At 39.9% G+C, this 24696-nt stretch overlaps 1 protein-coding gene across 2 annotated transcripts; it reads right to left on the reverse strand.

Annotated features, from left to right (window-relative positions):
- Window positions 1-206: 206 nt before the first annotated feature.
- Window positions 207-22733, reverse strand: hbs1l (HBS1-like translational GTPase). Of its 2 annotated transcripts, XM_029462907.1 has the most exons (18): window positions 22485-22705; window positions 21777-21842; window positions 21376-21504; window positions 20912-21163; window positions 11327-11435; window positions 10868-11085; window positions 9816-9981; window positions 9027-9144; window positions 7340-7486; window positions 6850-6924; window positions 6588-6705; window positions 3649-3717; window positions 3453-3557; window positions 2233-2323; window positions 1998-2106; window positions 1767-1867; window positions 1383-1527; window positions 207-1196 (listed from the first exon to the last, which is right to left on the reverse strand). In XM_029462907.1, the coding sequence occupies exons 1-18, from the start codon at window positions 22525-22527 to the stop codon at window positions 1185-1187; spliced, it is 2073 nt and encodes a 690-aa protein (XP_029318767.1). In that variant the 5' UTR covers window positions 22528-22705; the 3' UTR covers window positions 207-1184. The 2 variants fall into 2 exon arrangements, with proteins under 2 accessions (XP_029318767.1, XP_029318768.1); XM_029462908.1 differs by lacking the exons at window positions 207-1196; window positions 1383-1527; window positions 1767-1867; ... (9 more) ...; window positions 10868-11085; window positions 11327-11435 and adding an exon at window positions 17501-20300 and having other exon boundaries at window positions 22485-22733.
- Window positions 22734-24696: the final 1963 nt, after the last annotated feature.

A 24696-nucleotide genomic window follows, 5' to 3' on the forward strand; every position in this document is an offset into this window, starting at 1 on the left:
ACCCCAGTTGTGTCACAGTCCAACCTGATAGGAAATGATCACCGCTACATTTTCCCTTCCTACTTACTTTTACATGATGTATTGTCACAGATAGTAAACAGTTTGTTCTCCGCACTGCATGTCACAAACCGTCATAAAGGTCTCGAGGATTAAAAGGATTTTTTTGGATAGAAAGTTTAAAAAGCTGCAGAAATCAAAACTCGAACGACAGGTTTCTGATGTCATGTTCATTTCGCATCGTCTTCCTTCACACCACCTTCAACAACACATGGAGAAAACAAAAACACAGCTACTTCAACCCTCATCTTGGCTCAGTCTTTGATAGAAAAAAACAAAAACACATGGAGCACTTCAAAAAGCATGTTTGTGCTTTACTGTGGAAGAATTTCAAGTACATTTGTTTTTAACTTAAATGAGAATTCTGTTTTTTTGTCCAGACGAAGAAAATAAAATCCCTTTTCTTTTTGCTTACAAACTAGTCTACCTTGGTTAGAGTAGTTCATTTAAAATGCAAACATACGCGGGGTAAAACATATTGTGTTGCAGCTCATAACATTTCATTTGTCATTTCTGCCTAATTTAAAATGAGTAATTTATTTACTTTAATTTTATTTATTATTATGCAAAAAAAAGCTGTGATGTAAATCCTCATCTTAACTTTTACATTAAGACGAAATATGGACTACTTTCACTCTAGAAAATGTCGTGCTTACACCACAGCTGATTTGTTTACTGCTCCAGTTGCTCCGTCAGGATTCTTACTTCTTCAGTCAAGATAAATGATCAGTTACGGCTCCTTCGAGAAAAGTACAGTGACTTTTAAATCGCTGTGGGAATCTCGGCTTGGTAAAATTGTCTTTCAGTCGGATTATATTATTGATTTGGATGATGGAACAGTGAATTTAGAGCATTTTACTTAAACGAATGGTGAGACGGGGAGAAATGTGACGTGGGGGATTAGCCGGGTAATGACGGAGGAGGCTGGTGCATCTTGCCACATGGTGTCTGTGCAGTTTAGTGTTGATCAGAGCAGTCAGGTGAAGCAGCCGCTGCGCTGGATGGAGAGGTGGAGGGATGAATATGACGCTCTGAGTCCATGAGGGGCATCTCTTGAGGAATTGCACTTTGTCTCTGGCTGCATGCAGTCTCCAGAGGGGGGGGGGGGGTCGCACTGGAAATGCTCTTCATTCTTTGATCTGTGGGGAGGAAGAATCTAAATCAAAAATCACTGAAGACACTTCGTCAAAGAGGGAAAAAACACAAGTGTTAATGTCATCTCAAAAGATTAAACGCACTCAATTTAAAAACATCAACCCGTTTTCATGCAATGACACAATCTATATGTTGTTTTTGACTTTGTCCTAAAGTTATTTGCACTTTACCTCAGTGACAACCCCTGCAGCAATAGTGGAGCCCACATATCGGAGCATGAAGCGGCCCAGCTCCTTATAGTCCTTGTACAGCTCTAATGACACCGGCCTCTGCGTCTGGATCTCCACGATGGCATTCATACCTTTACTCAAACACCTTAACAGGAAAGACACAAAGGAAGTAAGGATAAATCAATAAATCAATGCTCAAATTATTATTCCATTTGATCATGTTTTATCTACCATATTAACAAAGTAGAAAGGAAAATAGAGTACTTCTTGGGGACATTTTAAAAAAGGTATCAAAGGTGACTCTTCATCGCTTCAGTGCTGCGCAGAGTGACGACAATCCTTCTGAGCACTTGTGATATAAAATGTGATACAATTCACACTCACTTTGGTTTCTTCTTGAGGACCTCGCCGCTGCTCTTGTGTAGAACACTGATCAGTTTCCTAATGGTGGCCGGCTCACTGACTGTTTGGTAATGCAGCAGTACCTGCACACAAACACACACACACACACACACACAGAATGAAACAGAAACAGAGTTGTAAGCCTGTACATCCAGTACTCACACCGACATAAAAAGTGGTTGGCAGTACGACTGTGTGTTTGCTTTCACTTACTGGGAAGCCTTGTGTGATGGGGAGCTCGATATTGAAGAGAAGGATTCGGGCTCTGAATCGAGTACAGACTCTAACAGGCTCCTTGGGATCACAGAACACACAGCCCACGCTGGAAGGAAGCAGTTTTCACTAAATATGTAGCCAAATGTGTGCAGTCCAAACACCAGTAAATATGTCGAGTGCAAAACAGACCATCATGCTTAAGTTAAATAAGCGGTGGCAACATTTTGTTTACTTAATCTTGATGATGTCCATGCCAGTGACCGTCAGGCTGACATGGTCTCCTGCTGCAGCCCAGTCCAGAGCCTCATCGTGAAGAGTAATACCTGCAGCACAAGCAGACAGCGCGTCAGTCCTCCAGCGGCCACAGGATGGCAGCATTTATCAGCACTCACTCGCATTCAGAGACGCACAATAAGACTCACTCAGATGCAGGCGAGTTTGAATCTGACATCTCGTTCATTCAAAGAAGAAGCCAAACTAGTTATTAATGTCAGAACAGATCAGTGTAGAATTCTGACTGAGAAAGTATCTTATAATGTACGATCCTGCGTACTTAGTTCATTTAAAAATGTTTACATTAAATGGAATTTATGCACGTGTGTGTGTGTATATTTTATTTTGCTTCTTTCGCTGTTCCGACAATAACTTATAGTGATGAAGGTTGATTTTCAGTTTTGCTGGTCTGGTCCGGTGCAGCATATGAGATTAAAGGGTTTGATTTTATTCAAACCCGCTGAACAGGCATTTGTCATTATGACAAATTCTGGGAAATTAAAAAGTAGCCTACATCAGCACCCTGTTCCCAAGGCGTCACTGCGCATAATAAAACTTGTATTGCATTAGTATTAAGCAATAGAAAGTTCAGGGTTTTTTTAGGGTAAAAAACGGAGGTGGCAGAGTTAGTCTCAAAGATTTCAAAACATCCAAACATATTGGATTTAAAGTCGACGTAAGAGGTGAGCCGAAAAACCTAGACGAGGCAGCGTACAAACACTGCAGGAGTCGCTAGTCAGTCTGCTGCCGAGTCAAATACGTCACCTTGTGGTGAAATTCAGCTTAATATCAAACCAGTTTGAACATTTACACACCGGCCCCACCCTAGAGCGATGAGCTGCTTGTGGGCTAAAACAAATGGAATGGTGTCTTTTTTTTGTTTTCCTTTTACACCTCTGTAGTGGCATCCTTGTCAGCATATTAGCAGCCATCTTCGGCCATGCAGAGGCAGTTTCAGAAGCTCCAGCTTCATGCAGATAAGGGCACAAGCCGAGCCTGAGTGAGAGTGAGTTTTGCCCTCATGATTAATAATTGTAACAAAGTTTTAGAGGCTTTTTGTCTGCCCTTTTCTTATTGCCATCTAAGAAGAACATTCTCTTCAGGAGAGCATGAAAATAAAAAAAGTGAAGTACTAAAGTCAGCCACCATGCCGGGTTGGCATTTAAGACACACCAGTACCTTTGACAGTGCAGGTTTCATTGGGAGGCATAGCAAGTATTCTCTCTCCGGTCTGAATGTAACCAGCCTCGATCTTCCCAGTAACACAGAAGCCTGAACCCTGGTCTGGAAAGAAAAATGCAACATCAGCTTTAAATTTAGAAAAAGAGAAATGAAAACATTTGCATAGGCTGTAAGTATGCGTCAGTGACTTTACCTTTGAACACATCAGAAACGCACAGTCTGAACGGTTTGTCTACAGATCTCTGAGGGGCTTTGAAGGCGTCTTCAGAAGAGATGGAAAACAACAGAAGACAAAAAAAAGAGGAAGAAAACATATTAGGAGAAGCCTGTTGACCAGCAGTGATGAATCATTTTCACTGTTAATGGATACAAAAACGCTTTAGTCGCCATCAGTCACAGCGCTGTCTGATACCCCTACGTAAAACTCTGAAGTAGCTTTAAATAAAACAGAAAAAGAAAGCTCCATGGCTTAATTTACAAATCCGCAAACTAAAACAAAAGTGGAGAAATCTTGAAAGTAAATGGCGTTCCACTAAATTGGAAGAATCTCGTTTAGTCTGGTTAGATCATCTTAAAACGTATAAGAAGGCTCTCCGTAATGCCAGAGCAGCTTATTACTCTTCCTTAATAGAAGAAAATAAGAACAACCCCAGGTTTCTTTTCAGCACTGTAGCCAGGCTGACAGAGAGCCACAGCTCTACAGAGCCTTCTATTCCTATATCTCTCAGTAGTGACGACTTCATGAGCTTCTTTAACCATAAAATTATAATTATTAGAGACAAAATTAATCTCCTCCTGCCCTCAATTGGTAATGACTTAACTTCAACCTCTGGAATTTCAAAAACATCTGTAACTCCTGAAATATATCTAGACTGTTTTACTCCAATCAACCTTAACCAACTAACTTCAACAATCTCATCGTCTAAGGCTTAGACGATGAGATTGTTGAAGTTAGTTGGAATCGGGTCTAAAAGACAGGTTGATGGCTTAGACTCTAAGCCATCAACCTGTCTTTTAGACCCGATTCCAACTAAACTGTTTAGAGAAGTTTTACCCTTAATTAACACCTCGTTATTAAATATGATCAACCTGTTTCTATTATCTGGCTACGTACCACAATCCTTTAAAGTAGCTGTAATAAAACCACTTCTTAAAAAGCCTAGTCTTGATCCAGAGGTTTTAGCCAACTATAGGCCGATATGTAACCTACCCTTTCTCGCTAAAATCCTTGAGAAAGCAGTTGCAAAACAGTTGTGTGATTTTTTTACTTAATAATAGTTTATTTGAGGTTTTTCAATCTGGATTTAGAGTTCATCATAGCACAGAGACGGCACTGGTGAAAGTTACCAATGACCTTCTATTGGCATCAGACAAAGGACTTGTCTCTGTTCTTGTCTTGTTAGACCTCAGTGCTGCTTTCGACACTGTTGATCAGGACATTCTACTACAGAGACTGGAACATTGTGTTGGCATAAAAGGAACCGCACTAAGCTGGTTCAAGTCCTATTTATTTGTGCGATCTCAATTTGTATGTGTTAACGATAAATCCTCCATGACACCCAATGTCAGTCTTGGAGTTCCGCAGGGTTCTGTACTTGGACCGATTCTATTCACCTTATATATGCTTCCTTTGGGCAATATTATAAGGAACCACTCTATAAACTTTCATTGCTATGCGGATGATACCCAATTATATCTATCAATTAAACCAGATGAAACCAATCAATTGGCTAAACTTCAAGCCTTAAGGACATAAAAACTTGGATGTCTAGCAACTTTTTGATGTTAAACACAGACAAAACTGAAGTTATTATACTTGGCCCTAAACGCCTCTGAAACGTATTTTCTGATGACATCTTTGATCAGGATCTGTCGTTTAACTCCCACATAAAACAAATTTCAAGAACTGCCTTCTTTCATCTACATAACATTGCAAAAATAAGACACATCCTGTCTCAAAATGATGCAGAAAAACTAGTCCATGCATTTGTTACTTCAAGGCTGGATTACTGCAACTCATTGTTATCAGGTTGTCCCAAAAAGTCGCTTAAGACTCTTCAGTTGATCCAAAATGCAGCGGCACGTGTATTGACAAGAACAAGGAAACGGGATCATATTACTCCTGTATTAGCTGCTCTGCACTGGCTCCCGGTAAAATATAGAATAGAATTCAAAATCCTTCTCCCGACTTAGAAAGCAACTAATGGTCAGGCTCGTACAAATACAACATTTGACAGAAATGATGTTGTGTTGAAAAAGATTCATGATCCTGACGTAAACTTTATCAGTGGCAACCTGCCAAATGAGACACAGAAACTCCGGAGATGATACCCCGGATGATGAGTTAATAACATACATTTATACAGATAGAGAGGGAGAAGAGAGGGAGGGGAGGAGAGAGGAAGAGAAGGAAGAGAGCAGGGAGGTGTCCCCCGGCAGTCTAAGCCTATAGCAGCATAACTAGGGGCTGATCGAGGGCAAACCTGAGCCAGCCCTAACTATAAGCTTTATCAAAAAGGAAAGTCTTTAGCCTGCTCTTAAATGTGGAGAGTGTGTCTGCCTCCCGAACACAAACTGGAAGCTGGTTCCACTGGAGAGGAGCTTGATAGCTGAAGGCTCTGGCTCCCATTGTACTCTTAGAGACTCTAGGAACCACAAGTAACCCTGCAGTCTGGGAGCGCAATGCTCTAGTTGGTTTATAAGGTACTATGAGATCTTTAAGATATGCTACGACATCTATTGCACGTCTGTCCGTCCTGGGAGAGGGATCCCTCCTCAGTTGCTCTCCCTGAGGTTTCTTCCATCTTTCCCCCTTTAATTATGGGGTTTCTTTTAGGAAGTTTTTCCTTGTGCGATGAGAGGGTCTAAGGACAGAGGGTCTAAGGACAGAGGGTCTAAGGACAGAGGGTCTAAGGACAGAGGGTGTCGTAACCTGTACAGTCTGTAAAGCACACTGAGACAAATGTATAATTTGTGATATTGGGCTATACAAATAAATTTGATTTTGATTTGAAATGATCTTTTTTTTCAATCAGTGAGTCAGTTTCAAGTAATATTCCACTCAAAATGTTCACAAATACAGCTGAAAGAAAGTGCAGCTTGTTCTTGTATCTTGTATTCTTTGTGCATTACCAATCTGCTCCAGCAGGCTGGGACCGGAGTACCAGGAGGTAAGTTGTGACACTGAACTCCTGGTGGTGAGGTTTTCTCCTGACAGGCCGCTGCTGGGGATGTAGAAAACATCAGACTCCTGGAAAAACATAGAAACACGGGATTAAACTCAAGATAGGAAATACTTCACCTTTGCCAAATATATAAAATGACAATTAATATCCTGATACTAAGCTGTTTAATGTCCTCGGATATAGGATCGGGTGACTTGGTGCAAACTCACCTTGAATCCTGCCTGCTTGAGAAAATGGCCGAGTTTGGAAATGATGTCTTGGAAACGCTCTTGTTGCCAGTTTACCTGATTTGTATATACACATAAAAGGAAAATACACAGAAAGAAAGTTTCCTGTTCAGCACGGCTTTAAAGTGGAAATGTGTCAGCAATTGTGATTATAGGAAACAAAAACACAAAAGTACAATCACGCACACACAGTTCCCTAAGGCCTTCTTCTCTCCTGACAGAAACAATTTGAGGTGTTAAGTCTTGAACTTTCACAAAAAAGGGTCCATTTTATTGCAAATAATATATACATTTTCCTGCTTGACTTTCCTATCTAAAGTGTGTTTTAGAGGCTCATTGCTCTCTTTTTTAAATATCTGGATTTGTCTAAAGCAACAGAATTACAGTGTGTTGAAGAGTCAATCAATCATCAATGTTTTAAATCTCTAAAAACATCCCCACTTTGTGTCAGTAATGTGTAGCTGGGTCTGACCTGGTCCATCTTGTTGACAGCTACAGCCAGCTGAGTGACGCCAAGCGAACGCACCAACAGGGCATGCTCTCTGGTCTGACCGCCCGCCTCGAAGCCCGCCTCGAACTCTCCTCGGCTGGCATCCACCACGAGCACCGCCACGTCGGCCTGGAGAGAGAACCGAGGTGAGAGATAAGAACCGCATGCATCAGTTTCTGCTGAGGCAGATGTGAGCGTTAAAAATCACACACAGGCTCAACTCGGTAGGTTTTGTTATTTATTTGTAACTTTTAAATTTAATTTAAGTTTTTGTCGATTTTTCCTAGATTCATGTATTATTTATTTTTATCCTTTCTTTTGTATTTTGAATATATGTGTGTCTTATTTACAAGAATATTCTCCATCAAACTGTATTTGTGATTTATTGCATTTCGTATGACATTAATTAAATACCATGCAAATGCAAATTAATTATTTAATTAAAAGACAAACTTTAGTTCGAGTTTCAAGCCACTATGACACAAGATACACTAAACTCAACATGCACTTCCAATAAAAGTGTCATTTATCAGAACAATGATGCATTTAAACATATGGGAGTTTTTCTACAAAATATTAATATTATCCGTTTTAAACATGTACTCAACAATCTAGATGGAGACGATAGGCGAGCTCATATATATATATATATATATATATATATATATATATATATATATATATATATATATATATATATATATATATATATATATATATATATATATATGAATATTTTAATTGGTAAATAAGTATTAAAAAGCAAAATACAATAAAAAAAAAATAAACATTAATTAAACAGTCATGTAGAAATGTTGATTTAAAAAAAAATGAATGAGCACTTTACTGGAGATAATGACAGGCTGAGAAATATCATCTTGATAGGTGACTGAATGCATTTGCTTGCAGCGGAAGCCACTTAGTCACTACATGATGAGGCTGCACTGGAGGACAGTCATATGGTAAAAAGAGAAATTACATTAGTGCCTCAAAACAGAGACAGACAAGCACACCCATGCCTGCAGAAACACCTTGTTCACCAACACCCAAAACCACAAAAGTTATTTCAAAGACGGGTGCGGCAAGTCGAGGGTAAATCGAAGGAGGGAAAATAACTATTTTAAAATCGAGCAGAGGTTCGTTAAATCATAGAGATGCTTAGTTTCACCGTGAGGCACATTTATTATCATCTCCGATGGTTAAATGTAGCTAACTGATATATTCAGAGGTATTGGAATAATATTAATATTTTGTGAGAGGCTCATTCATTTTAAATCACATGCATAATATGTGCATATTTATCCGTATTATATCTTTATGTAGACTCTATTAGTCTACATTTCATATACATTTATTATGCCAACTTTACAGGAATATTGGGATAACTGCAGCATTAGTTTTGCAATTGCATTACATACATGCACATGTAGCTTTCGAATTTGGATTTTGTTTTTCTACTGTCCCTCTCAGGTCTGTTTTAACACTTACATTTCCACCCGAGGGGTCAAAAAAGTCAAATACAATGCAAAATAAAAGGATTATTCATTTTGTCAAACAGTATCATTTTAACATAGATAAACACTGGTTTACTAACACAGCCAATGCCCACATTTATCCCTCTCATTGCCTGTGTTGTGCCAGGCTGCTTGAATACTTCTACATGGTATACCTGCGCAGCTCCTGTGATCATGTTGGGGATGAAGTCTTTGTGTCCTGGCGCGTCCATTAAGGTCACCACCTTAGAGTTAGTCTCAAACTTGGTCATGCCCACATCCATTGTCACACCTCTGGAGCAAACACAAATAAAAGGGATTATTTTTATTTTTTTTCACAACCATTTGACCCAGTTGAAAACTTTTATCTGTAATGTGTACACTCATTTGTGTAGAAGTTTAACAAAGTGTGCAAACGCTGTAACTTAAACAATGGATGAGCGTGGCCGATGTGCTGAGTAGCTGGACTTCCTTATAAGGTTGTGCAGATTTAAAGACTTGGCCAATTTCAGTTCAAGAGCAACGTCTTCTAGTGGGCGAGGCCGTCAGTCAGATGCTTTGAGTATTACACGTTCGCTTCAGAAGTTACCGATGGACTCCCTCCCGAGTCACTTTCTGTTTCTGCTGTATTTCGCTTTCCTTTCACTCTGCTAACAACAGAGACGGCAAACATGGACACGTGTTCTATAAAATGTGTTTTGCTTGTTAAAATGTCATCAATGAAAATGCTATTCATCAGCAAAAGGCATCCCAGGCAGTGTTGGAAAGAACAAGCCATTCTTTCTAGATCACATCCAGGACAATATTATGTGGAGTACCCAGCACCAGCAACTGGATACAAAAAGAACACAGCAGGAAGAGTGCTCCTCTCCATCTGTAACCAATCCTGACCTCTGCCCGCAATGTGACGACAGAGAATTCTCCTTTCTGTGCATATTTATTTGTTTGTGTCTGACTTCACAAACCTGTCCCTCTCCTCGCCAGTTTCGTCCAGGACCCAAGCATAGGCGAAGGAGGCCTTTCCCGCCTTCTTTGACTCCTGCTCGTACTTGTGCATGGTGCGCTTGTTGACGTTGCCCAGCAGATAAAGCAGATGACCCATCAGTGTGCTTTTACCCGCATCCACATGACCTGCAGAGAAGAATCATGTAATAATGCAGAGGAGTTAAGGATGTTAGAGAGAAAGAGATAAGGAGCTCAGAGGGTGGAGAGTGATAGGAGACTCCAGGGAGGATGGAGGCAAGGGTGAGGACAGAGGAAGAATGTAGAAAGAGTGATAAGACAGGTAGGGGAAGAGATAAGCTATTGCAAAGGGAAGCCACAGATGGCCATTGCACAAGGGGGTGATGTAGACAGAAATGGGAACAAGGATGGTGGGTTAGAGGGGGAAGGGAGAGGACCGTGGTAAAACGAAAGGTTTCACAGGCTGTGGGAAACTAGAATCATCTGCACTTCTGAAACTACCAAGTCACCTCTTCTGAGACTGAGAAAAAACATGACTGAGCAACTGCACTGGTCTGAAGTTCCACTCATGTACTACTATTAAACATAAGACTTGTGCACAAAACGGGCTTTTAAAAAATAATTAATAATCCCAACAAAATAAAAAAAAATTGACAGAAAATGGCAGAATCTGCATCAGGAGCAAATTGTGTATATTTACAGATGTGGTGGAAAAACTAGGACTTTATTTTTTTTCTAAACAACAGCTGTGTTGCAATGTGGGGACATTTTGATATGTTAAAAGAAATGTTCCTACAGGACAAACTCCACTGCATTTAGTGTTTAATGCATCAAAAAGTCAGTCTAAAATCGTTAACATTAGTACTGCAAATGACCTAATAAATAAAGCAGCACTTCCTCATGTCTTTAACTGTAGATCAATGTGTGCGCTGCAGAATGGCAAGCAAGTACGAAACTGTTAAATGGAGGATGGAGGACTGAAGTATCCCTTGTTATTGTACTTTATGTGCTTAAGTATGAGTGTTAGGAGTGGTTTTATGCATTTCCCTCCTACCTATAACCACCAAATTTAAGAGAGGTTTGCCCCCCTGCCTCTTCTCCAGTTCTGCCTTGATGTTGATCGACTGCCGGGCCTTCCCAGAGGAGCGGCCTGGGGTGGGAACTGTGGAGGGCTCGTCTCCATTTGACCCTTTAGATGGAGTCACGGGACGCTTGGACATTGCTTCTGAGGCAGAGTTTTCAGCGCTGCCGAAAACGCCGTTCACCCCTGAGCTGAAGAGAGAACGTGAACAGAGTTTAAATCACGATGAAACCCAACTCATCTCCATGGAAGATAATCACGCCAGCTTCCAAAAACATGCTGATGAGATTTTCATTTTGAATAAAACTACTATTTTGCCAAAGGTTAAAGGGTTTCCAATGTAAATAGAGGGAGGCATTTCATCACGGCTTAAATATATCGTAGTGTTTTACGAGAACATTGTGTATTTTTGTGCAGATGTGTGCTAGATACCTGGGAACATCAAAGCCCATGGTCTGCTTCTTGCCAGAGACGGTCATGCGGGCCACTTTGGGTACCACTTCAGAGTCCAGTTTACTGTGAGTAACATCTCTGCTTTTAGCTACAGGGAACAGAGGAACACAATTGTACACTTGCTCACAAACAATCATGACTCACTGTGGCCAGTACCTATGAGATGACGAACGATTATTTTGCAATTTAAAAAGTGCATGTATTGCAAAAGGGTAGCTTTCACAGCTCATAACCAGGATAACACTGAAAGGTTTCTCACACTAGATTTTCCAGATAATGTTACCGACTCCCCCGTTAACACACACACACACACACACACACACACACAAACTTTTAAAAGTCACTTTATAGATGTTATTGCAAAAGCCCCAGACTAAATATTTGTCTAAACATGAGATTTGATTATTATGGCTTCTGCTTTTCTAGCTCTGGGAATAATAAATAAAAAGTGATTATGCATACGACATGATATCAGAAGAATTTATTACTAATGGGTGTTTTGTGTTCCTTACTGGCATAGGAAGTACATATTCTTTAGTGTGAGCATGTGATGCAATCAGTTGCACCCTGGGCCTCAATCTATCTGACATTGATATTCTGCAGCAGTGAGACACGTTGAGGTCATTGCTTTGTCATCCCAGTCCCGAATGGCCGCGGGTCCCAGTCATATCAAGCTGCTACTGATTCATTTAGACTGGGCTGCACAGCCAAGCCTACTGCGCCCTGTGTGTATGTGTGCGTCAGTGATGTCCTGGTTCTGAGAGGGTTAATTTCAGAAGTGGCCGTTGCCTCCCGTCTCCACGTAAATAGAGCAGTGTGACAGAGCATTTCGCAGAATGAATCTTTTTTGAAAAAGGGTGTGAATTCAGCAAAGTGCAGATCTATTATCTCTCACACACAGACACAGACACACAGAGACACACACACACACACACACACACGATGAAGTAAGAAAGGTAATAAAAATGCTACTGAGGAGTATGTTCCCTTGTTAAGGTTCACAAACATATTTTGCAAGCATTTGATAAATCATACTAATCCCACATGTGCTCCTGTATGCTTCATGCAGTTTATTCATCATACAAAAAATACCCTGAGGGAAAATGAGAGCAAAAGGAGGTATGAATCAACTGAATTATTAATGGACTTTCTCTAACCAAGTACTCTCTGAATGACTGGCTGTGCATTAGAGAAAAAGTCCCTCTCCTTCTGAAACACTGATTCACGAGTGAGGCAGCTCACTGCACCCTGAAGAGGCTTTTCTTCTGTATAAAGTAGTGACTTCTGCACACTGTTTATTACCACACACTGTTCAAGAATAGGGAAAGAGGGACAACCAAAGCAAAACTGCAAAGATATTCTCATTTAAAAAGGGTTCCAGCATATCAGAATTGCTGGCTGCACATACTTAATGACAATGGATACATATATTTCTACACACAAAGTTCTAAAGACTACCTGTACTGCTCCTAAAGAAAGTTATACATGTTTAACACTTGTCATTATCTGTCCTGCATTAAGCAGCAACATGAGATGGAAGAAGTTCTCTCTGGGGAATTTTGGTTCTTCCTGCAGCTGGGGGATTTTCATGTCCTTACTACGCTGCTGTGGAGGTTTCTACCACCTGTGTCAAACAAGACACCAGCCAGCTTGCAATTTACTTATATGGAACAACAGCTGTAAAACTAATGATCTCATTAGATCACATTTCATCCATCATTAGGATAAGATAGTTAAACCTACACCTCACCTGATGCACATTTTGTAAATAAACCAGAACATAAAAGCTAAGCATCTACATCACCAACCCATAATCATTAAGTACCTAAAGGTTTTTAGATAATCACTTCTTTATTATAACCTAGGGTGAAACAGACAAGTCTACACTACTCCCCCAGGGCCTTAAGTGATAAACAACCTGCTTTTTAACTGTTGAACACTGTAATACCTTTGCAAACAACTAACTTGCCAGATTATTTTTTTGGGCTTGCCTGGGGACAGCACTAAAGAGTGTAGCCTGAGAACAGCTATACAGTGCAATCAGGTTCTGAGGCTTAGAGCAGGATCTCTTTACACTGTTTGGACTGGCAGGTAAACAGTTGGTGTCCTCCCATCCAGGATTTCTCTGGTAGAGGACCCTTACAGTGAGTAAAGAGCATTTGTACACCTTGGCCTGAGGGCCCAACTGAGCAAAGGAAAAGTCCACCCAGGATATGCAAATATAAAACTTCCGCCCCTATCCAAATACACACACACACACAAAAAAAAAAGCAAAAGTAATATAACAAGGGTTGAAAGAGCAGGTTACGGTGACTTGACAGTCTCCCGAGCAAGGTGGTTGTTCATGCGAGAGTAAGAGACCCGAGAGAGAGAGAGATATAGAGGCAGATGGAGAGAAATCGTGTCAGGCGCTATACCTTCAAAAGCTTCCCCGAAAATATTTAATGAAATAAATGAACTGCATTAATGGTAATCACAATTAAAAGAAAAAGTGAAATCTGAAAAGAGGATGAGGCTCCCTACCACTTGAGGCCGCTAAAGACTGTAAATGACAAGAATTATGTTCAACCTAACTTAAATCTTCATACACCTACTGTAGGGGAAAGTTGGGGGGGAAAGTTTTAACTTAAATCAAGTAACATATCTGGGCCAATATGTCTGTGTGGAAGTGAGCTCTCTCAGATTAGTTTTGTTTGGCTCTGGCCGTGACAAAGACTCTTGAGAGATGGGAACCACGTGAAACAAAGTGCAGAGAGTATCAAGATTCAATTCATGCTTCAAGTCCTGCATAAGGTCGTTTCCACCTGGCATGGTATACGTTTGGAATTAAAACCTACATCCAAGCACACTCTAAATGAATGCATCTACCGAACAACCAAACTAAGGTAAACTTCATTCACATTTGGAAAACAAAAACACTGAAGATATGAATGAAAATTAAGAGATTGCTGGCTGAGGGAAACACTCTAAGTAGGGCCCATATGACCCCTTTCATGATCTCACACACACACACACACACACACACACACACACACACACACACACACACACACACACACACACACACACACACACACACACACACACACACACACACACACACACACACACACACACACACACACACACACACACACACACACACACACACACACACCATCCCCCCGTGGGTCCCGCCACTCATTACTTAATAGAATTGACATCTCGCCACAACCTCTACTCCTACCTACTCAGTAGACTGTCGAGCTTGAGTCATACCAACATGAATGAGAACTCTCCCCCCCTGTTTCGACCGATTTCAAAATACAGCCAGTGTAGGATTTAGGTCTCTGATCTACAGCACAATAACCATAGAGCCAATGGCAAAATAATTAAACAAAACCAAATCTATTTAAGTCTGTGGTGCATCCCCTTTCCATTCAAATCTCTCCTGATTAACTTAGTCATAGAGTGACCGGCATTACTGCACATCTGCAGTTTCCAAAGAAGCAGCAACAAAGAAGCAGCAACAAAGAAGCACAAAGACAAAACACTCAAGATTCAATAATTAACTCTTCTGTATGGTGGAAATCCCATCCTACAGCATTCCCTGCCAGGCATAATGACCGTACTGCGAGGTTGATTTTCAGTGAAATCATCATCCACCCTGATGAAGGCAAGATAACCAGAAATGTCACGAGACTGAAGCATGGCCTGTAGGAGAAGAGTTGTGCGATGCATTTCATTTTAGGGGCTCAAAAACAATTGGACCACGACGTGAAATAAGTTGGATGTGTTCCTGTTCCTCGCATACCATCACGATCATACTGTTAGCCAGTCACGGCTCTAGTGTTATCCCAAATTCTGCAACACATTGCTTTACTTTATACCTTATATGCCACAATGTACGTGGAAGAGATGGTGCAACATGATGACGATTCAAAAATTTACTAAATTTCAATTTACTACTCACCATAACCTAATATAACCACATAATCAGAATATAAATCGGTGGAATCGCTTGACGATAACTCGTCGTCATGTACGCTTAGCTTCCAATTTTAGCAAGCTACTGCAAAACTATAAAACAGGTGAATTCCATCATTTAGATTGCTCCCGAGCTGAACCAAAAAGCGCCACAAGTTGTCACTCTTGACTGAATACCTCTCTAAATAAGATATGTCTGCACTTCCATTGATATATTTGCACAAAAAAAAACATTATTGCTGTCATAGCAAGGTTTTTGTGAATCAGACTGCACAGCCACAACATGAGGATAAATGAACCAGAAGGATTTCTGAAGCCACTGTGCATGTCTGCAAACTGTCACTGCTTTACGAGGCCTTCAAGGATTTTATGTCCCTTCAACATCTGTAGAAGTCAACGCTTGTTTTTAAATGGTAAAATGAAGGCCGTTTTCCAATAAAGAATGTAATTTCTCTCTTAGTCTTTTTTCCTCTAAACGTATCACACCACAACAAAGCAGTAGTATTGATGGCATGTCAAGCCAAACGCACCCGTGTTCTTTTGACCACTTGTTGTGAGTAAAATGGTATTTTCCAGTATCGACACCACATCACAACAACACTATTATGTTTGTGCAACATGTACGCCTTGCAGAACTGCAGAGCTTTGTAAAGACACTAAATGATTTGATCTGTCAAAGCCTTTGAGAAAGCTGTGAAAAGTCGAGACATGATCAGATTTTCCTACGTAGGTGGTGTGTGTGAGACACAAAGAGTAAGATGATCGGTTGCTCGGTGTGTGCTTGGGGTGACATTTTCTCCAAGAGTGCAGCTTCCTGCTCAAACCCACACACTGGCTTGCCTTCAGAGACAGTTGCTGGACAAACCGACTTGTTAATAAATCTTATTAATTTCTAGATTTTCACATCTGTAGATACATATTTTCACTCACATCCCAAATACACTTAAATATTTCCAAACATTATAATGCTCCCAGTACTTCACAAACCTGTTTGACTTCTAATGTTTGACTTGACATTATTACCACTATCTGCTCTTTACTACATTGTCCTTAGGCTCACCAGTAAATGTTGGAAACCCTGAGGGTCCACTTCAAGTAGCTCTCTGCACCTGGATAAAGTTTACGCACATGTAGCCAAAGCCCTAACCCTTCACTCCAAGAGCATTGTCATACTTAAAAAAACAACGAGGCAGTGCAAGAATATGATTTAACAGTAAGGAAAGAGTGACATCAGCCCTCATCTCCTCCTGTGTCATAACTACAACACAGAGCAAGAGAGTCTTGACGACAACAGTAAGAAGATTAGGCGCGAGGTTAACAAGACTGCAATTATAACAGCTTGTTGCTGTTAGTACATGTTGTTATCTATTAGGGATGTACCATTTCTTTTAATTCAAAGCTTCTTTTGGAGGTCTTCGAATGAAGCCTTGAATGTTTGCTGTCATATAAAATCCTTTGAAAAAATGAGTCTTTTTATTAGATCAACTTTCTTCCGTGTTAGAGGTATTATAGTTCATTTAGATTCCTAACTGACCGCCCCGTTAGTAAAGGTGTGTGCGGCAAGCACGAGAGAAAACTTTATTTGAACGCAGCAAATTGTTTCTTTTTGAAAGGCTCAATGTCAATGATTGGAGCAGAATATTTTGTTAGATAAAAACATGTGAATCTTTTATGGCGTTTTTTCATTAAATGATTTTTTATGGAATTTCTGGATCACACGAGTCGGAACCAATCTTTCCACCACTACTGGAATCTTAATCTACGAATAGTATAAAAACAACAGTGTTACCTGATCGTTATCTGAAGCTGTGTCAGAATGAACAGAATAGAAATGGCTGAGCTAATAGTATGGCTCACCAGTGGCTGAACAGAAATGCAATAAATAAAGTCAAATGTTAACTTAGAGTTTAAAAAGGTCAAAAGGTATGAATAATGATTCGGTACAGTCTATTAATAAAAAGGTACTATTATCAATCAACCCTTGAGCCAGTTGTTGTCCAATCTTAAGTGTTAAACATGCATTTCTTTCAGGGCAAGATCCTCCATTCAAACCAATATCAATGCAAAATGCAGACACTGCACCAGATACATTTTTCAGTTCATGCTAAAACATTTAATTTTGAAAATAGACATGCCCTCTATTCAACTCTAAAATATTATTACATTGCCAATAGTTGGTCCCAAAATATAGACATACTTCTGTATAAACATAGTACTCTGCTCATATTTTAGATCCAAATAGGGAATGGAGCACCTTTTTAACCGGTTATGTAGAATTAGTTCAATACAACAACTCTTAAAAGATGCATTTTTACAAACACAAAAGCACATACACACACAACCAGAGAGACACGCCTAGACACAGGTGCATTCAGAGTATGTACATTCAGTCATCTTTATTTCAAAATTGACAAATTAACCTCTGGCAGAGTGTCATGACACACCCAGTCCAGTCTGAATTAAACTAATTTGTACATCGTAACATTAAAAGCTTGTTATAAAAGCAAGAACTACCTTTTACCTCAGGTCTGAAGGAATTTATTTACTGCACTCTTTATTCACAGCGCTTGCATTCATAGTAAAGTGAGTTTTTCAAGATCAAACATTGTGTGTGTGTGTGTGTGTGTGTGTGTGTGTGTGTGTGTGTGTGTGTGTGTTCGTTCTCACTCCCTCATGGGAAAATCTCCAGGTGTCCTCCTAACCAAAATGTCTACCCCATGATCTCACACACAGGCAGCAGTAAACCAGAACAATGGTTAACTGATCCATATTCCAATAGCTGCACACCTGCAAACACTGTCAACCTCTTTTTCTCTTTTGAGGGTTCATGCAGATCAAAACTAGAAAAGAGGCCATGCTAAAAGAGATGCACATTTTCAAATGGCAAAGATTAAACTACTTTACTCTCTACAAAATAATTAAAAAGGCAATGGCCATACAAGCATAGAAAATTAAGACTCAAATTTTAAAATGTAGAAAAAATGTAAATACAGCAAATGAGGAAAAAAAGTATCTATAAAAGTTCTTAAAATACTATTAGGACTTTCAAAGTTGGCTGCGATTCATTTCCAGTTGCCAGAGAGTAGTTCATACTGCTCGACTTAAACATCATTGTTCTTTATGTAGTAGCAACATAAGACTTGCTTGCCTCTGTAAAAAAAAAAAAAAACATAATTTCTGTAGTAATACTGTTTATAGCAGAGTTCTATTTAGCAGTGATCAGCAGCAAGTTCTGTCGTAATGGTGGTCCCAAAAGTTTCCTTACTCCACACGACGTTAAAAAGACTACTGACCCGGAGTGCTGCATTTCTTTTGAGTTTAGTTCAGTTGATGGAGGAAAGGCCACCAAAAAGAGCCGAGGTTTTCATCTGAAGTGAGTCAATATAGCACCAACCTGGACGCAGCAGATTTAAGTGCTTTTTATTTTCTCTCGTCTACCTGGTGAACGCTTTTTGCTGATTAGCACGGACGATGTCATCAGGTGAAGGAGCGTCAAAGCAGAAAGGTACAATTGGAGGGAGTGGTGTATGCTGCTCTTCCGATTTGTCCTGTGATGTGCACAGGAAGGCCCGGTAACCATTTCCTGTCTTCTGACCCCCTAATTGCCCCTTCAACATATTCCTCTTCCGTTGTATGTGGCTCTGAATCGACAAAGTAATCGCAAATACCGATGGTTGTGCAAAAACTGAAGGATCCAGCCCAGCCGCAAATGAAGTTGGAGAGGACGGTGAAGGGAGGTCGTTGTCAAAGTGACGAGGGCCTGCTCCATCCGACTGGGCCATGAGTGCGCTCAAATCAATAGTCTGCTTCAGCTTAGGTGGCCTGACGTTTTGGTGGTATGGTTTGTGGTCGAGCCTACGCTTGGTCCCACCCTCTATTATTCTTTCCGCTAACACACCAGCCCTCTCTGGTTTTGCTGGTGAAAGGAGAGAAGTGAGGGAGTACTGTGACCCATTTGAGGTGGTTGAGGTTTTGCCTTTGTGTTCCGACGCCAAATGTGTCAAAGACAGCAGCTCAGAGATGCCAGGTGGTTGTTTCAGTGCATTTGCTGCAGATTCAGCGCAAAAGGGTTGAGGGGAAGTAAAGGAACTGTTGGTTCGATGCTGCAGGGCTAGCTGAGACAATGAGGCAGTCTCAACAAGGCATGCAGGAGTATTGTTGGTTGGCTTAGGAAAGGTGAGATTGTTTGCTGGTTTTTCAGTGCTCTGTGATTGCGATTGAATGAGCGTGTTCCTGTTCTGGTGCTGTGAAGCGAGCCCAGACAGCAAGAGTGTCTGTGCTGGTGAAGCCATCGCCTGATTCGTCACAGAAGTTATGCTGTTTTGGGGAGTAGGAAAGGAGTTACTGATGGTCGGGCTGCGGTTTGAATGTTCCTGAATTAAATCAGCCAAAGATGGGCTTCCCTTAGGATCAGCCATTGTGGTTTTGCTTCCAATCCCAATTCCCACCGAGTACTGATTGCTCAAGAGGACAGAACTGAGACTCCCAAATCCAGGAGGAGCATCCATAGAAGAGCTTGCAGTTGTTAGCTTGGGGTTGTTTAGCGACAGACTACAGATTGAAACTGAGAGGAGGGAGGGAGCTGGACTGTGAGCTGCTGAAGTCATGTTTAAAGACGCCAATGTTCCCAGTGAAAGACTGTTCCGATTAGACATAATTGTCGAAGGTGAATTAGTCCCTACAGTGAGAGTACTTAATGAGGGAATACCCAAACCTCGCCCTGTGTCAACCACTCCTGGTGTCTTACTCTTATGCTCATGCTCAGACATGAGCTGTGCCAGACTGGCACCACCTGGACCACTGTTTTGATTGATAAAATTTAGATTATCAGAGTTGCTAACCACAGAGTCAGCCTTATGTTGCGTTAAGAGGTCGCGCAAGTTTGGTGCACTTGCTTGCACACGTGGTTGTGTGTGTTTGTAACAATCAGTCTGGGCTTTATTTGCATTGGAAGTAATGTCTGTGTGAGAAGCAGACAAACGGGCTCCTTACCTTACAAAAGCCAATTGTAGTAGTCGAACAGGAGAGACAGGAGGACCGCGGAACAGAAGTCGGATGAATCATACCATAAACAAGAGGAGAAGAACAGAAAGAAGGCACTTTGTTAAACATTTGAATGACTAAAATGTGTCATCGCACACATGTGTGAAATGAACAGTGGCTGTTTAGCTTTCATGTGTACAACAATAATACATTTTTCAAGTATATTCTGAAGAACCCAGAGGTATTAGTATTTTTTTATATATATATATATATATATATATATATATATATATATATATATATATATATATATATATTAATTAATTAATTAATTAAATTCAGATAGTTGAGTATTATTCCTAGAAACTGGTTCTATCAGTAACTACATGACAAGAAAAAAAATACATTATGAACTGACTTACTGTGAAATATCTCAATCAGTTTTCATAAAGGATAAAAACATTTTCAGATCTTGTGCTTTGTTTTGCAAATAACTAGAGCAAATATTCAAATGCCACCAATAACCATTCTCCAAAATGTAACTAGAGTGCATCACTCAAAAAAAACAATTTCTGACCAATAATATAATCATAATATGATCCGCTCCAGGCGTACCTTTCTCAGCCGCAGCCTCTTTCTTGGTTCTTTGTGGAAGCGGAGCTTTCTCTTGGCTTACTCTTGGTACCGAAGCAGTCTCTTCATTGGCACTTTTGATAACTGGGGCTGTTTTAGCGTCTTCAGAAAGGACTGCATCCAGTGCCTTCTGGGGGTCGAATCCACATTTAATGGCTGCCTGGGACAGAACTGAGTCGTGCACTGCATCTCCCAACACAGTCCGCATATGGTCAAGGCAGGAATACAGCTTCGCTATAAAGTACAACACACACGTTAGACACAGAATATGCAATCCAGAAAAAGAATTACAGATTAAACAAAGAATAGAATAAAATAAAAACTACCTTTTCCATCAGGAATCTACTGTCTTCAATGAGAACATTTTCAAACACAAAGATCAAAAGGTAAGGAGATCTCCGTTTTTTTGTCACTTGCAAACCGTTGTGAGGAATTCATAATATTACCTTGGTCGAGAGGGTCTAGGTCGTGGCTGATGGTAGGGGACATGGGTACATCATCTTCATATTCTTCCTCTTCTAAAGGCTGCTCCTTTGGTGCTTGCCTCTCTTGACGCGAGTAGATGAACTGATTCGCTGTATAAACCACAAACATCATAACTTATTGGTCGATTACAAACTAGTAGAATGTGATGTCTGGTTAATGCTGTCGAATTTAAATCAACAAAAACAAAAATGTAATAAAATAATCTTTGTATTTGTTCATTAATGTGCTGGAAGTAGCTATTGTTATCTTTAATTGTAATATAAAAAACAACAACAAATGTACAATTTTCTCACAGATTAATATTTCTATAAGCAAACATATATTCTTATTGACTTATAATACTGCATTCCCTGATACCAACCTGTTGCTGGTGATATACAGTAGTCATCATCCACAGACTGTCCATACACGTCATCATCATCGAGGTCTAGAAAAAATATAATTGAGGTTTAATTGTTTTGCCATTTCTCTATTTTTCACAAAACATACACATGTAATGCAGTTTAATTGTTGATAAAGAGACCTTTGTTACAGCTGTCACTTTGCCTGGTCAGCAACTTTACAGAATGCATAGCAAACAGTAAATTGGGGGCCAGGTAATGTTTTGTAATTACTTCACTGTATGTTTTAGAAATTCGGAGGCTTAATAAGTTAATAAGGTCAGAAGATGTCTATATACCATATACAACAAAGTATTAAAAGCTTGTAAAATGTCTTTCAAAACACTGGAAAGCTAACAAGCTAGCCAATAGCGTTAGCTGCGTTAGCTGACGTTAACTTTAGTAAACAATAACAATATTAGTTATAGACATCACATCGAGTTTTTAAATTATAACCGTTCTCTGATAGCTTGGTAGAAGTAGATAATAGTATTATAGTGCAATGTATCTTGTGCCAGGTGCCAACTGACACGACAGCTACGTTATCTTGCCAGCTAAGCTAGCTAGCGTTAGCTGCTAGAGCTACAATCAACAACAGTGACTTTTAGCTTAGCGGCTAATGAATTTAGCGGTTTGAGGCCTTGCCGTGAGGCTCAAACTGTAACCAACACAAAGTAAAGGTTATCTACCTTCATCGTAGTTATAACCTCGGACATTTCTGTGCCGAGACATTTTGCTTAAGTGTCTTCTCTTGGTCTCAGCGTAAATGTTTTTCGACTCACTGCCGGACTGCCATTGCTGCCGCTGCTGCTGTGGAAGTAAAGCAGTTGGCAGGTCAGGTTTGATTCTGCAAACCTAGGAAATAGATCAATTAAATAAAAGGGTTTTTTTAAGTAATTAATTTCAACGTATTTGTGTCTTTTTCTGGATGGTAAGCAATCTAGTCATTAAAATTAAATTAAAAAAACTTGCTTTCAGAGAAGATTTTTATTTTGCTTACGTAACTTCCTGTTGCAGTTCCTCCAATACAAGCTTCACAATTTACAGCACTCTGTCTGTAGAATTTGTTATCAGCAGTTCAAATGATACATATCGGAATGATGGAGAGAAAAACATGTGTACCGTATAAGGTTATCATAAATCATCAGGAGCATAGCAGGAAGACATGTATATAACAAAATATAGATAGCCTATAGAGATTGAGGTCACAATTGGGTCTGAAAATAAGGAACAGTATAAGTTAATGAATGAGTTGACATTCAGATGAATGCCTCAGTCTTTTCTTTTCTTGGAAACACGAATGATAGTGCATTATGTTTGCATGAGACCTGCATACATGCAAACACTGTTTTGTTTTAATGAACAAGGAAACATTTAAAATGCTTATTAATGATGATGTCTTATTAATGTGAAAGAGGAATCACAGTATCACCGATTAACAAAGACAAAATGGTCAAGAGCGTTTCCTCTCTGCACAAACATTTATTTTAAGAAGTCGAGAAGTGCACTGAAAGAACGCGAGTCTCCCTGCACAAAATACATTTCCAATTTAACTTCTGATCTTGGGGTGTGAATGTCTTAACCAGTTTTTGTCAAAGGTTATGCCCTATGGTTAGAGACCAACCCATCTAAGCCCAAACTCTACACCTTGCACAGACACACACAATGAGTGACATCATTTTTTCCTACTATCTTTGTACCACAAGATACTTAAAGCCTACCACAAAAGGGAAATAAATAAGATGTTTGTACCTCCCCATATGCTTGTGTATGTGCACATGCTTATCTTTGGCTTGGTCTTGCATAGCTACATGTACTATATGGTCACACGCATATGTGTGCAGGTGTATGCATGTGTGGTTTTTGATACATTTTGTTGTCCTGATCTCATCTACTAGTAGCCTGTGTGCCGATGAAAAAGAAGATGAAAATGTCAGACCATAATCTGATACCAGTGATGCACTTGCACATCTGCACGGGTGAAATTAAATACGAGGTTTGGCGTATTACCCCAATCTAAAAATAGAGCAGAATAAAGAAAGACGTCTGCTTAGGTAATTATAAAGACCTTTTCACAATGAATGGCTCATATTGCAACTGGCAGTTTAACGAAGAGCAGCTACAATTGACTGTAGCTAGTAAGAACAGGAGGGGGGATCAGTCATATTGGGAGGGGATAGTGGAGGAGTTTATTATTTGTTGTGCACAAAGCTTCACCTTTTGCTAAGAGTGTGTGTATGTCTCTGTGTGTGCATATGTGCCTTTAAGTGGGTGGAGGTTTCCCCTCTAAAATTCCACTTCCTGCGTTTTGAAGTCTTGGTTGCACATCTACATGTCAAAATAAACAACTGCACACACACATATATGAAACACATGCATACAGGTAAACAGACACAAACATACTCACTTTACAGGGTCACACAGGTGACAGAGAGGGAACTCTTCCTTTGCATCACTAAAATGTTTCTAGGACACTTTAAAACTAAAGGCGACAAACAGCACCTGACATGTAATGGAAATGGAACATATTGCCTAAGTGAAAAGTAATGTATGAAACAGTAAAAATAAAATTGTAATAGTGTTTGCAGCCTGCATTGTCTTGGTTTAACTTAACCTTTTGGATTTCCCAAAACAAATCTGGTAAATAAAACACAACAAAAGCTTCACTCAAACCAAGTCTTTAGCGCAGTGTGATACCAATTAAACATGTGAAGAATATGCTTGTTTCTTTTTATGGTGTTATTAAGTCTTTCTGCTTTGTTTATGTAGTCAGATTTAGAGCTGAATTAAATATGCGTTTGTGCCGCAAAAAAGCAGCTTGTGATTTTCACACCTCCATGATGTGGTCACAGAGTTCACGGAAGGTCTGATCAATGAATCAGTGGCGGGCAAGGAGGATGT

This window comes from Cottoperca gobio, chromosome 24 (genome assembly GCF_900634415.1).
Source record: "Cottoperca gobio chromosome 24, fCotGob3.1, whole genome shotgun sequence".
Taxonomy (NCBI): domain Eukaryota; kingdom Metazoa; phylum Chordata; class Actinopteri; order Perciformes; family Bovichtidae; genus Cottoperca; species Cottoperca gobio.

Coding starts and splice junctions, on each gene's coding strand:
- hbs1l (XM_029462907.1), bottom strand. CDS start 22,527: ATGTCTCGGCACAGAAATGTCCGAGGTTATAACTACGATGAAG. Junction 21,505..21,776: donor CTGTATATCACCAGCAACAG/GTTGGTATCAGG, acceptor TGGTTTATACAG/CGAATCAGTTCATCTACTCG. Junction 1,528..1,766: donor GTCCTCAAGAAGAAACCAAA/GTGAGTGTGAAT, acceptor TTTCCTGTTAAG/GTGTTTGAGTAAAGGTATGA.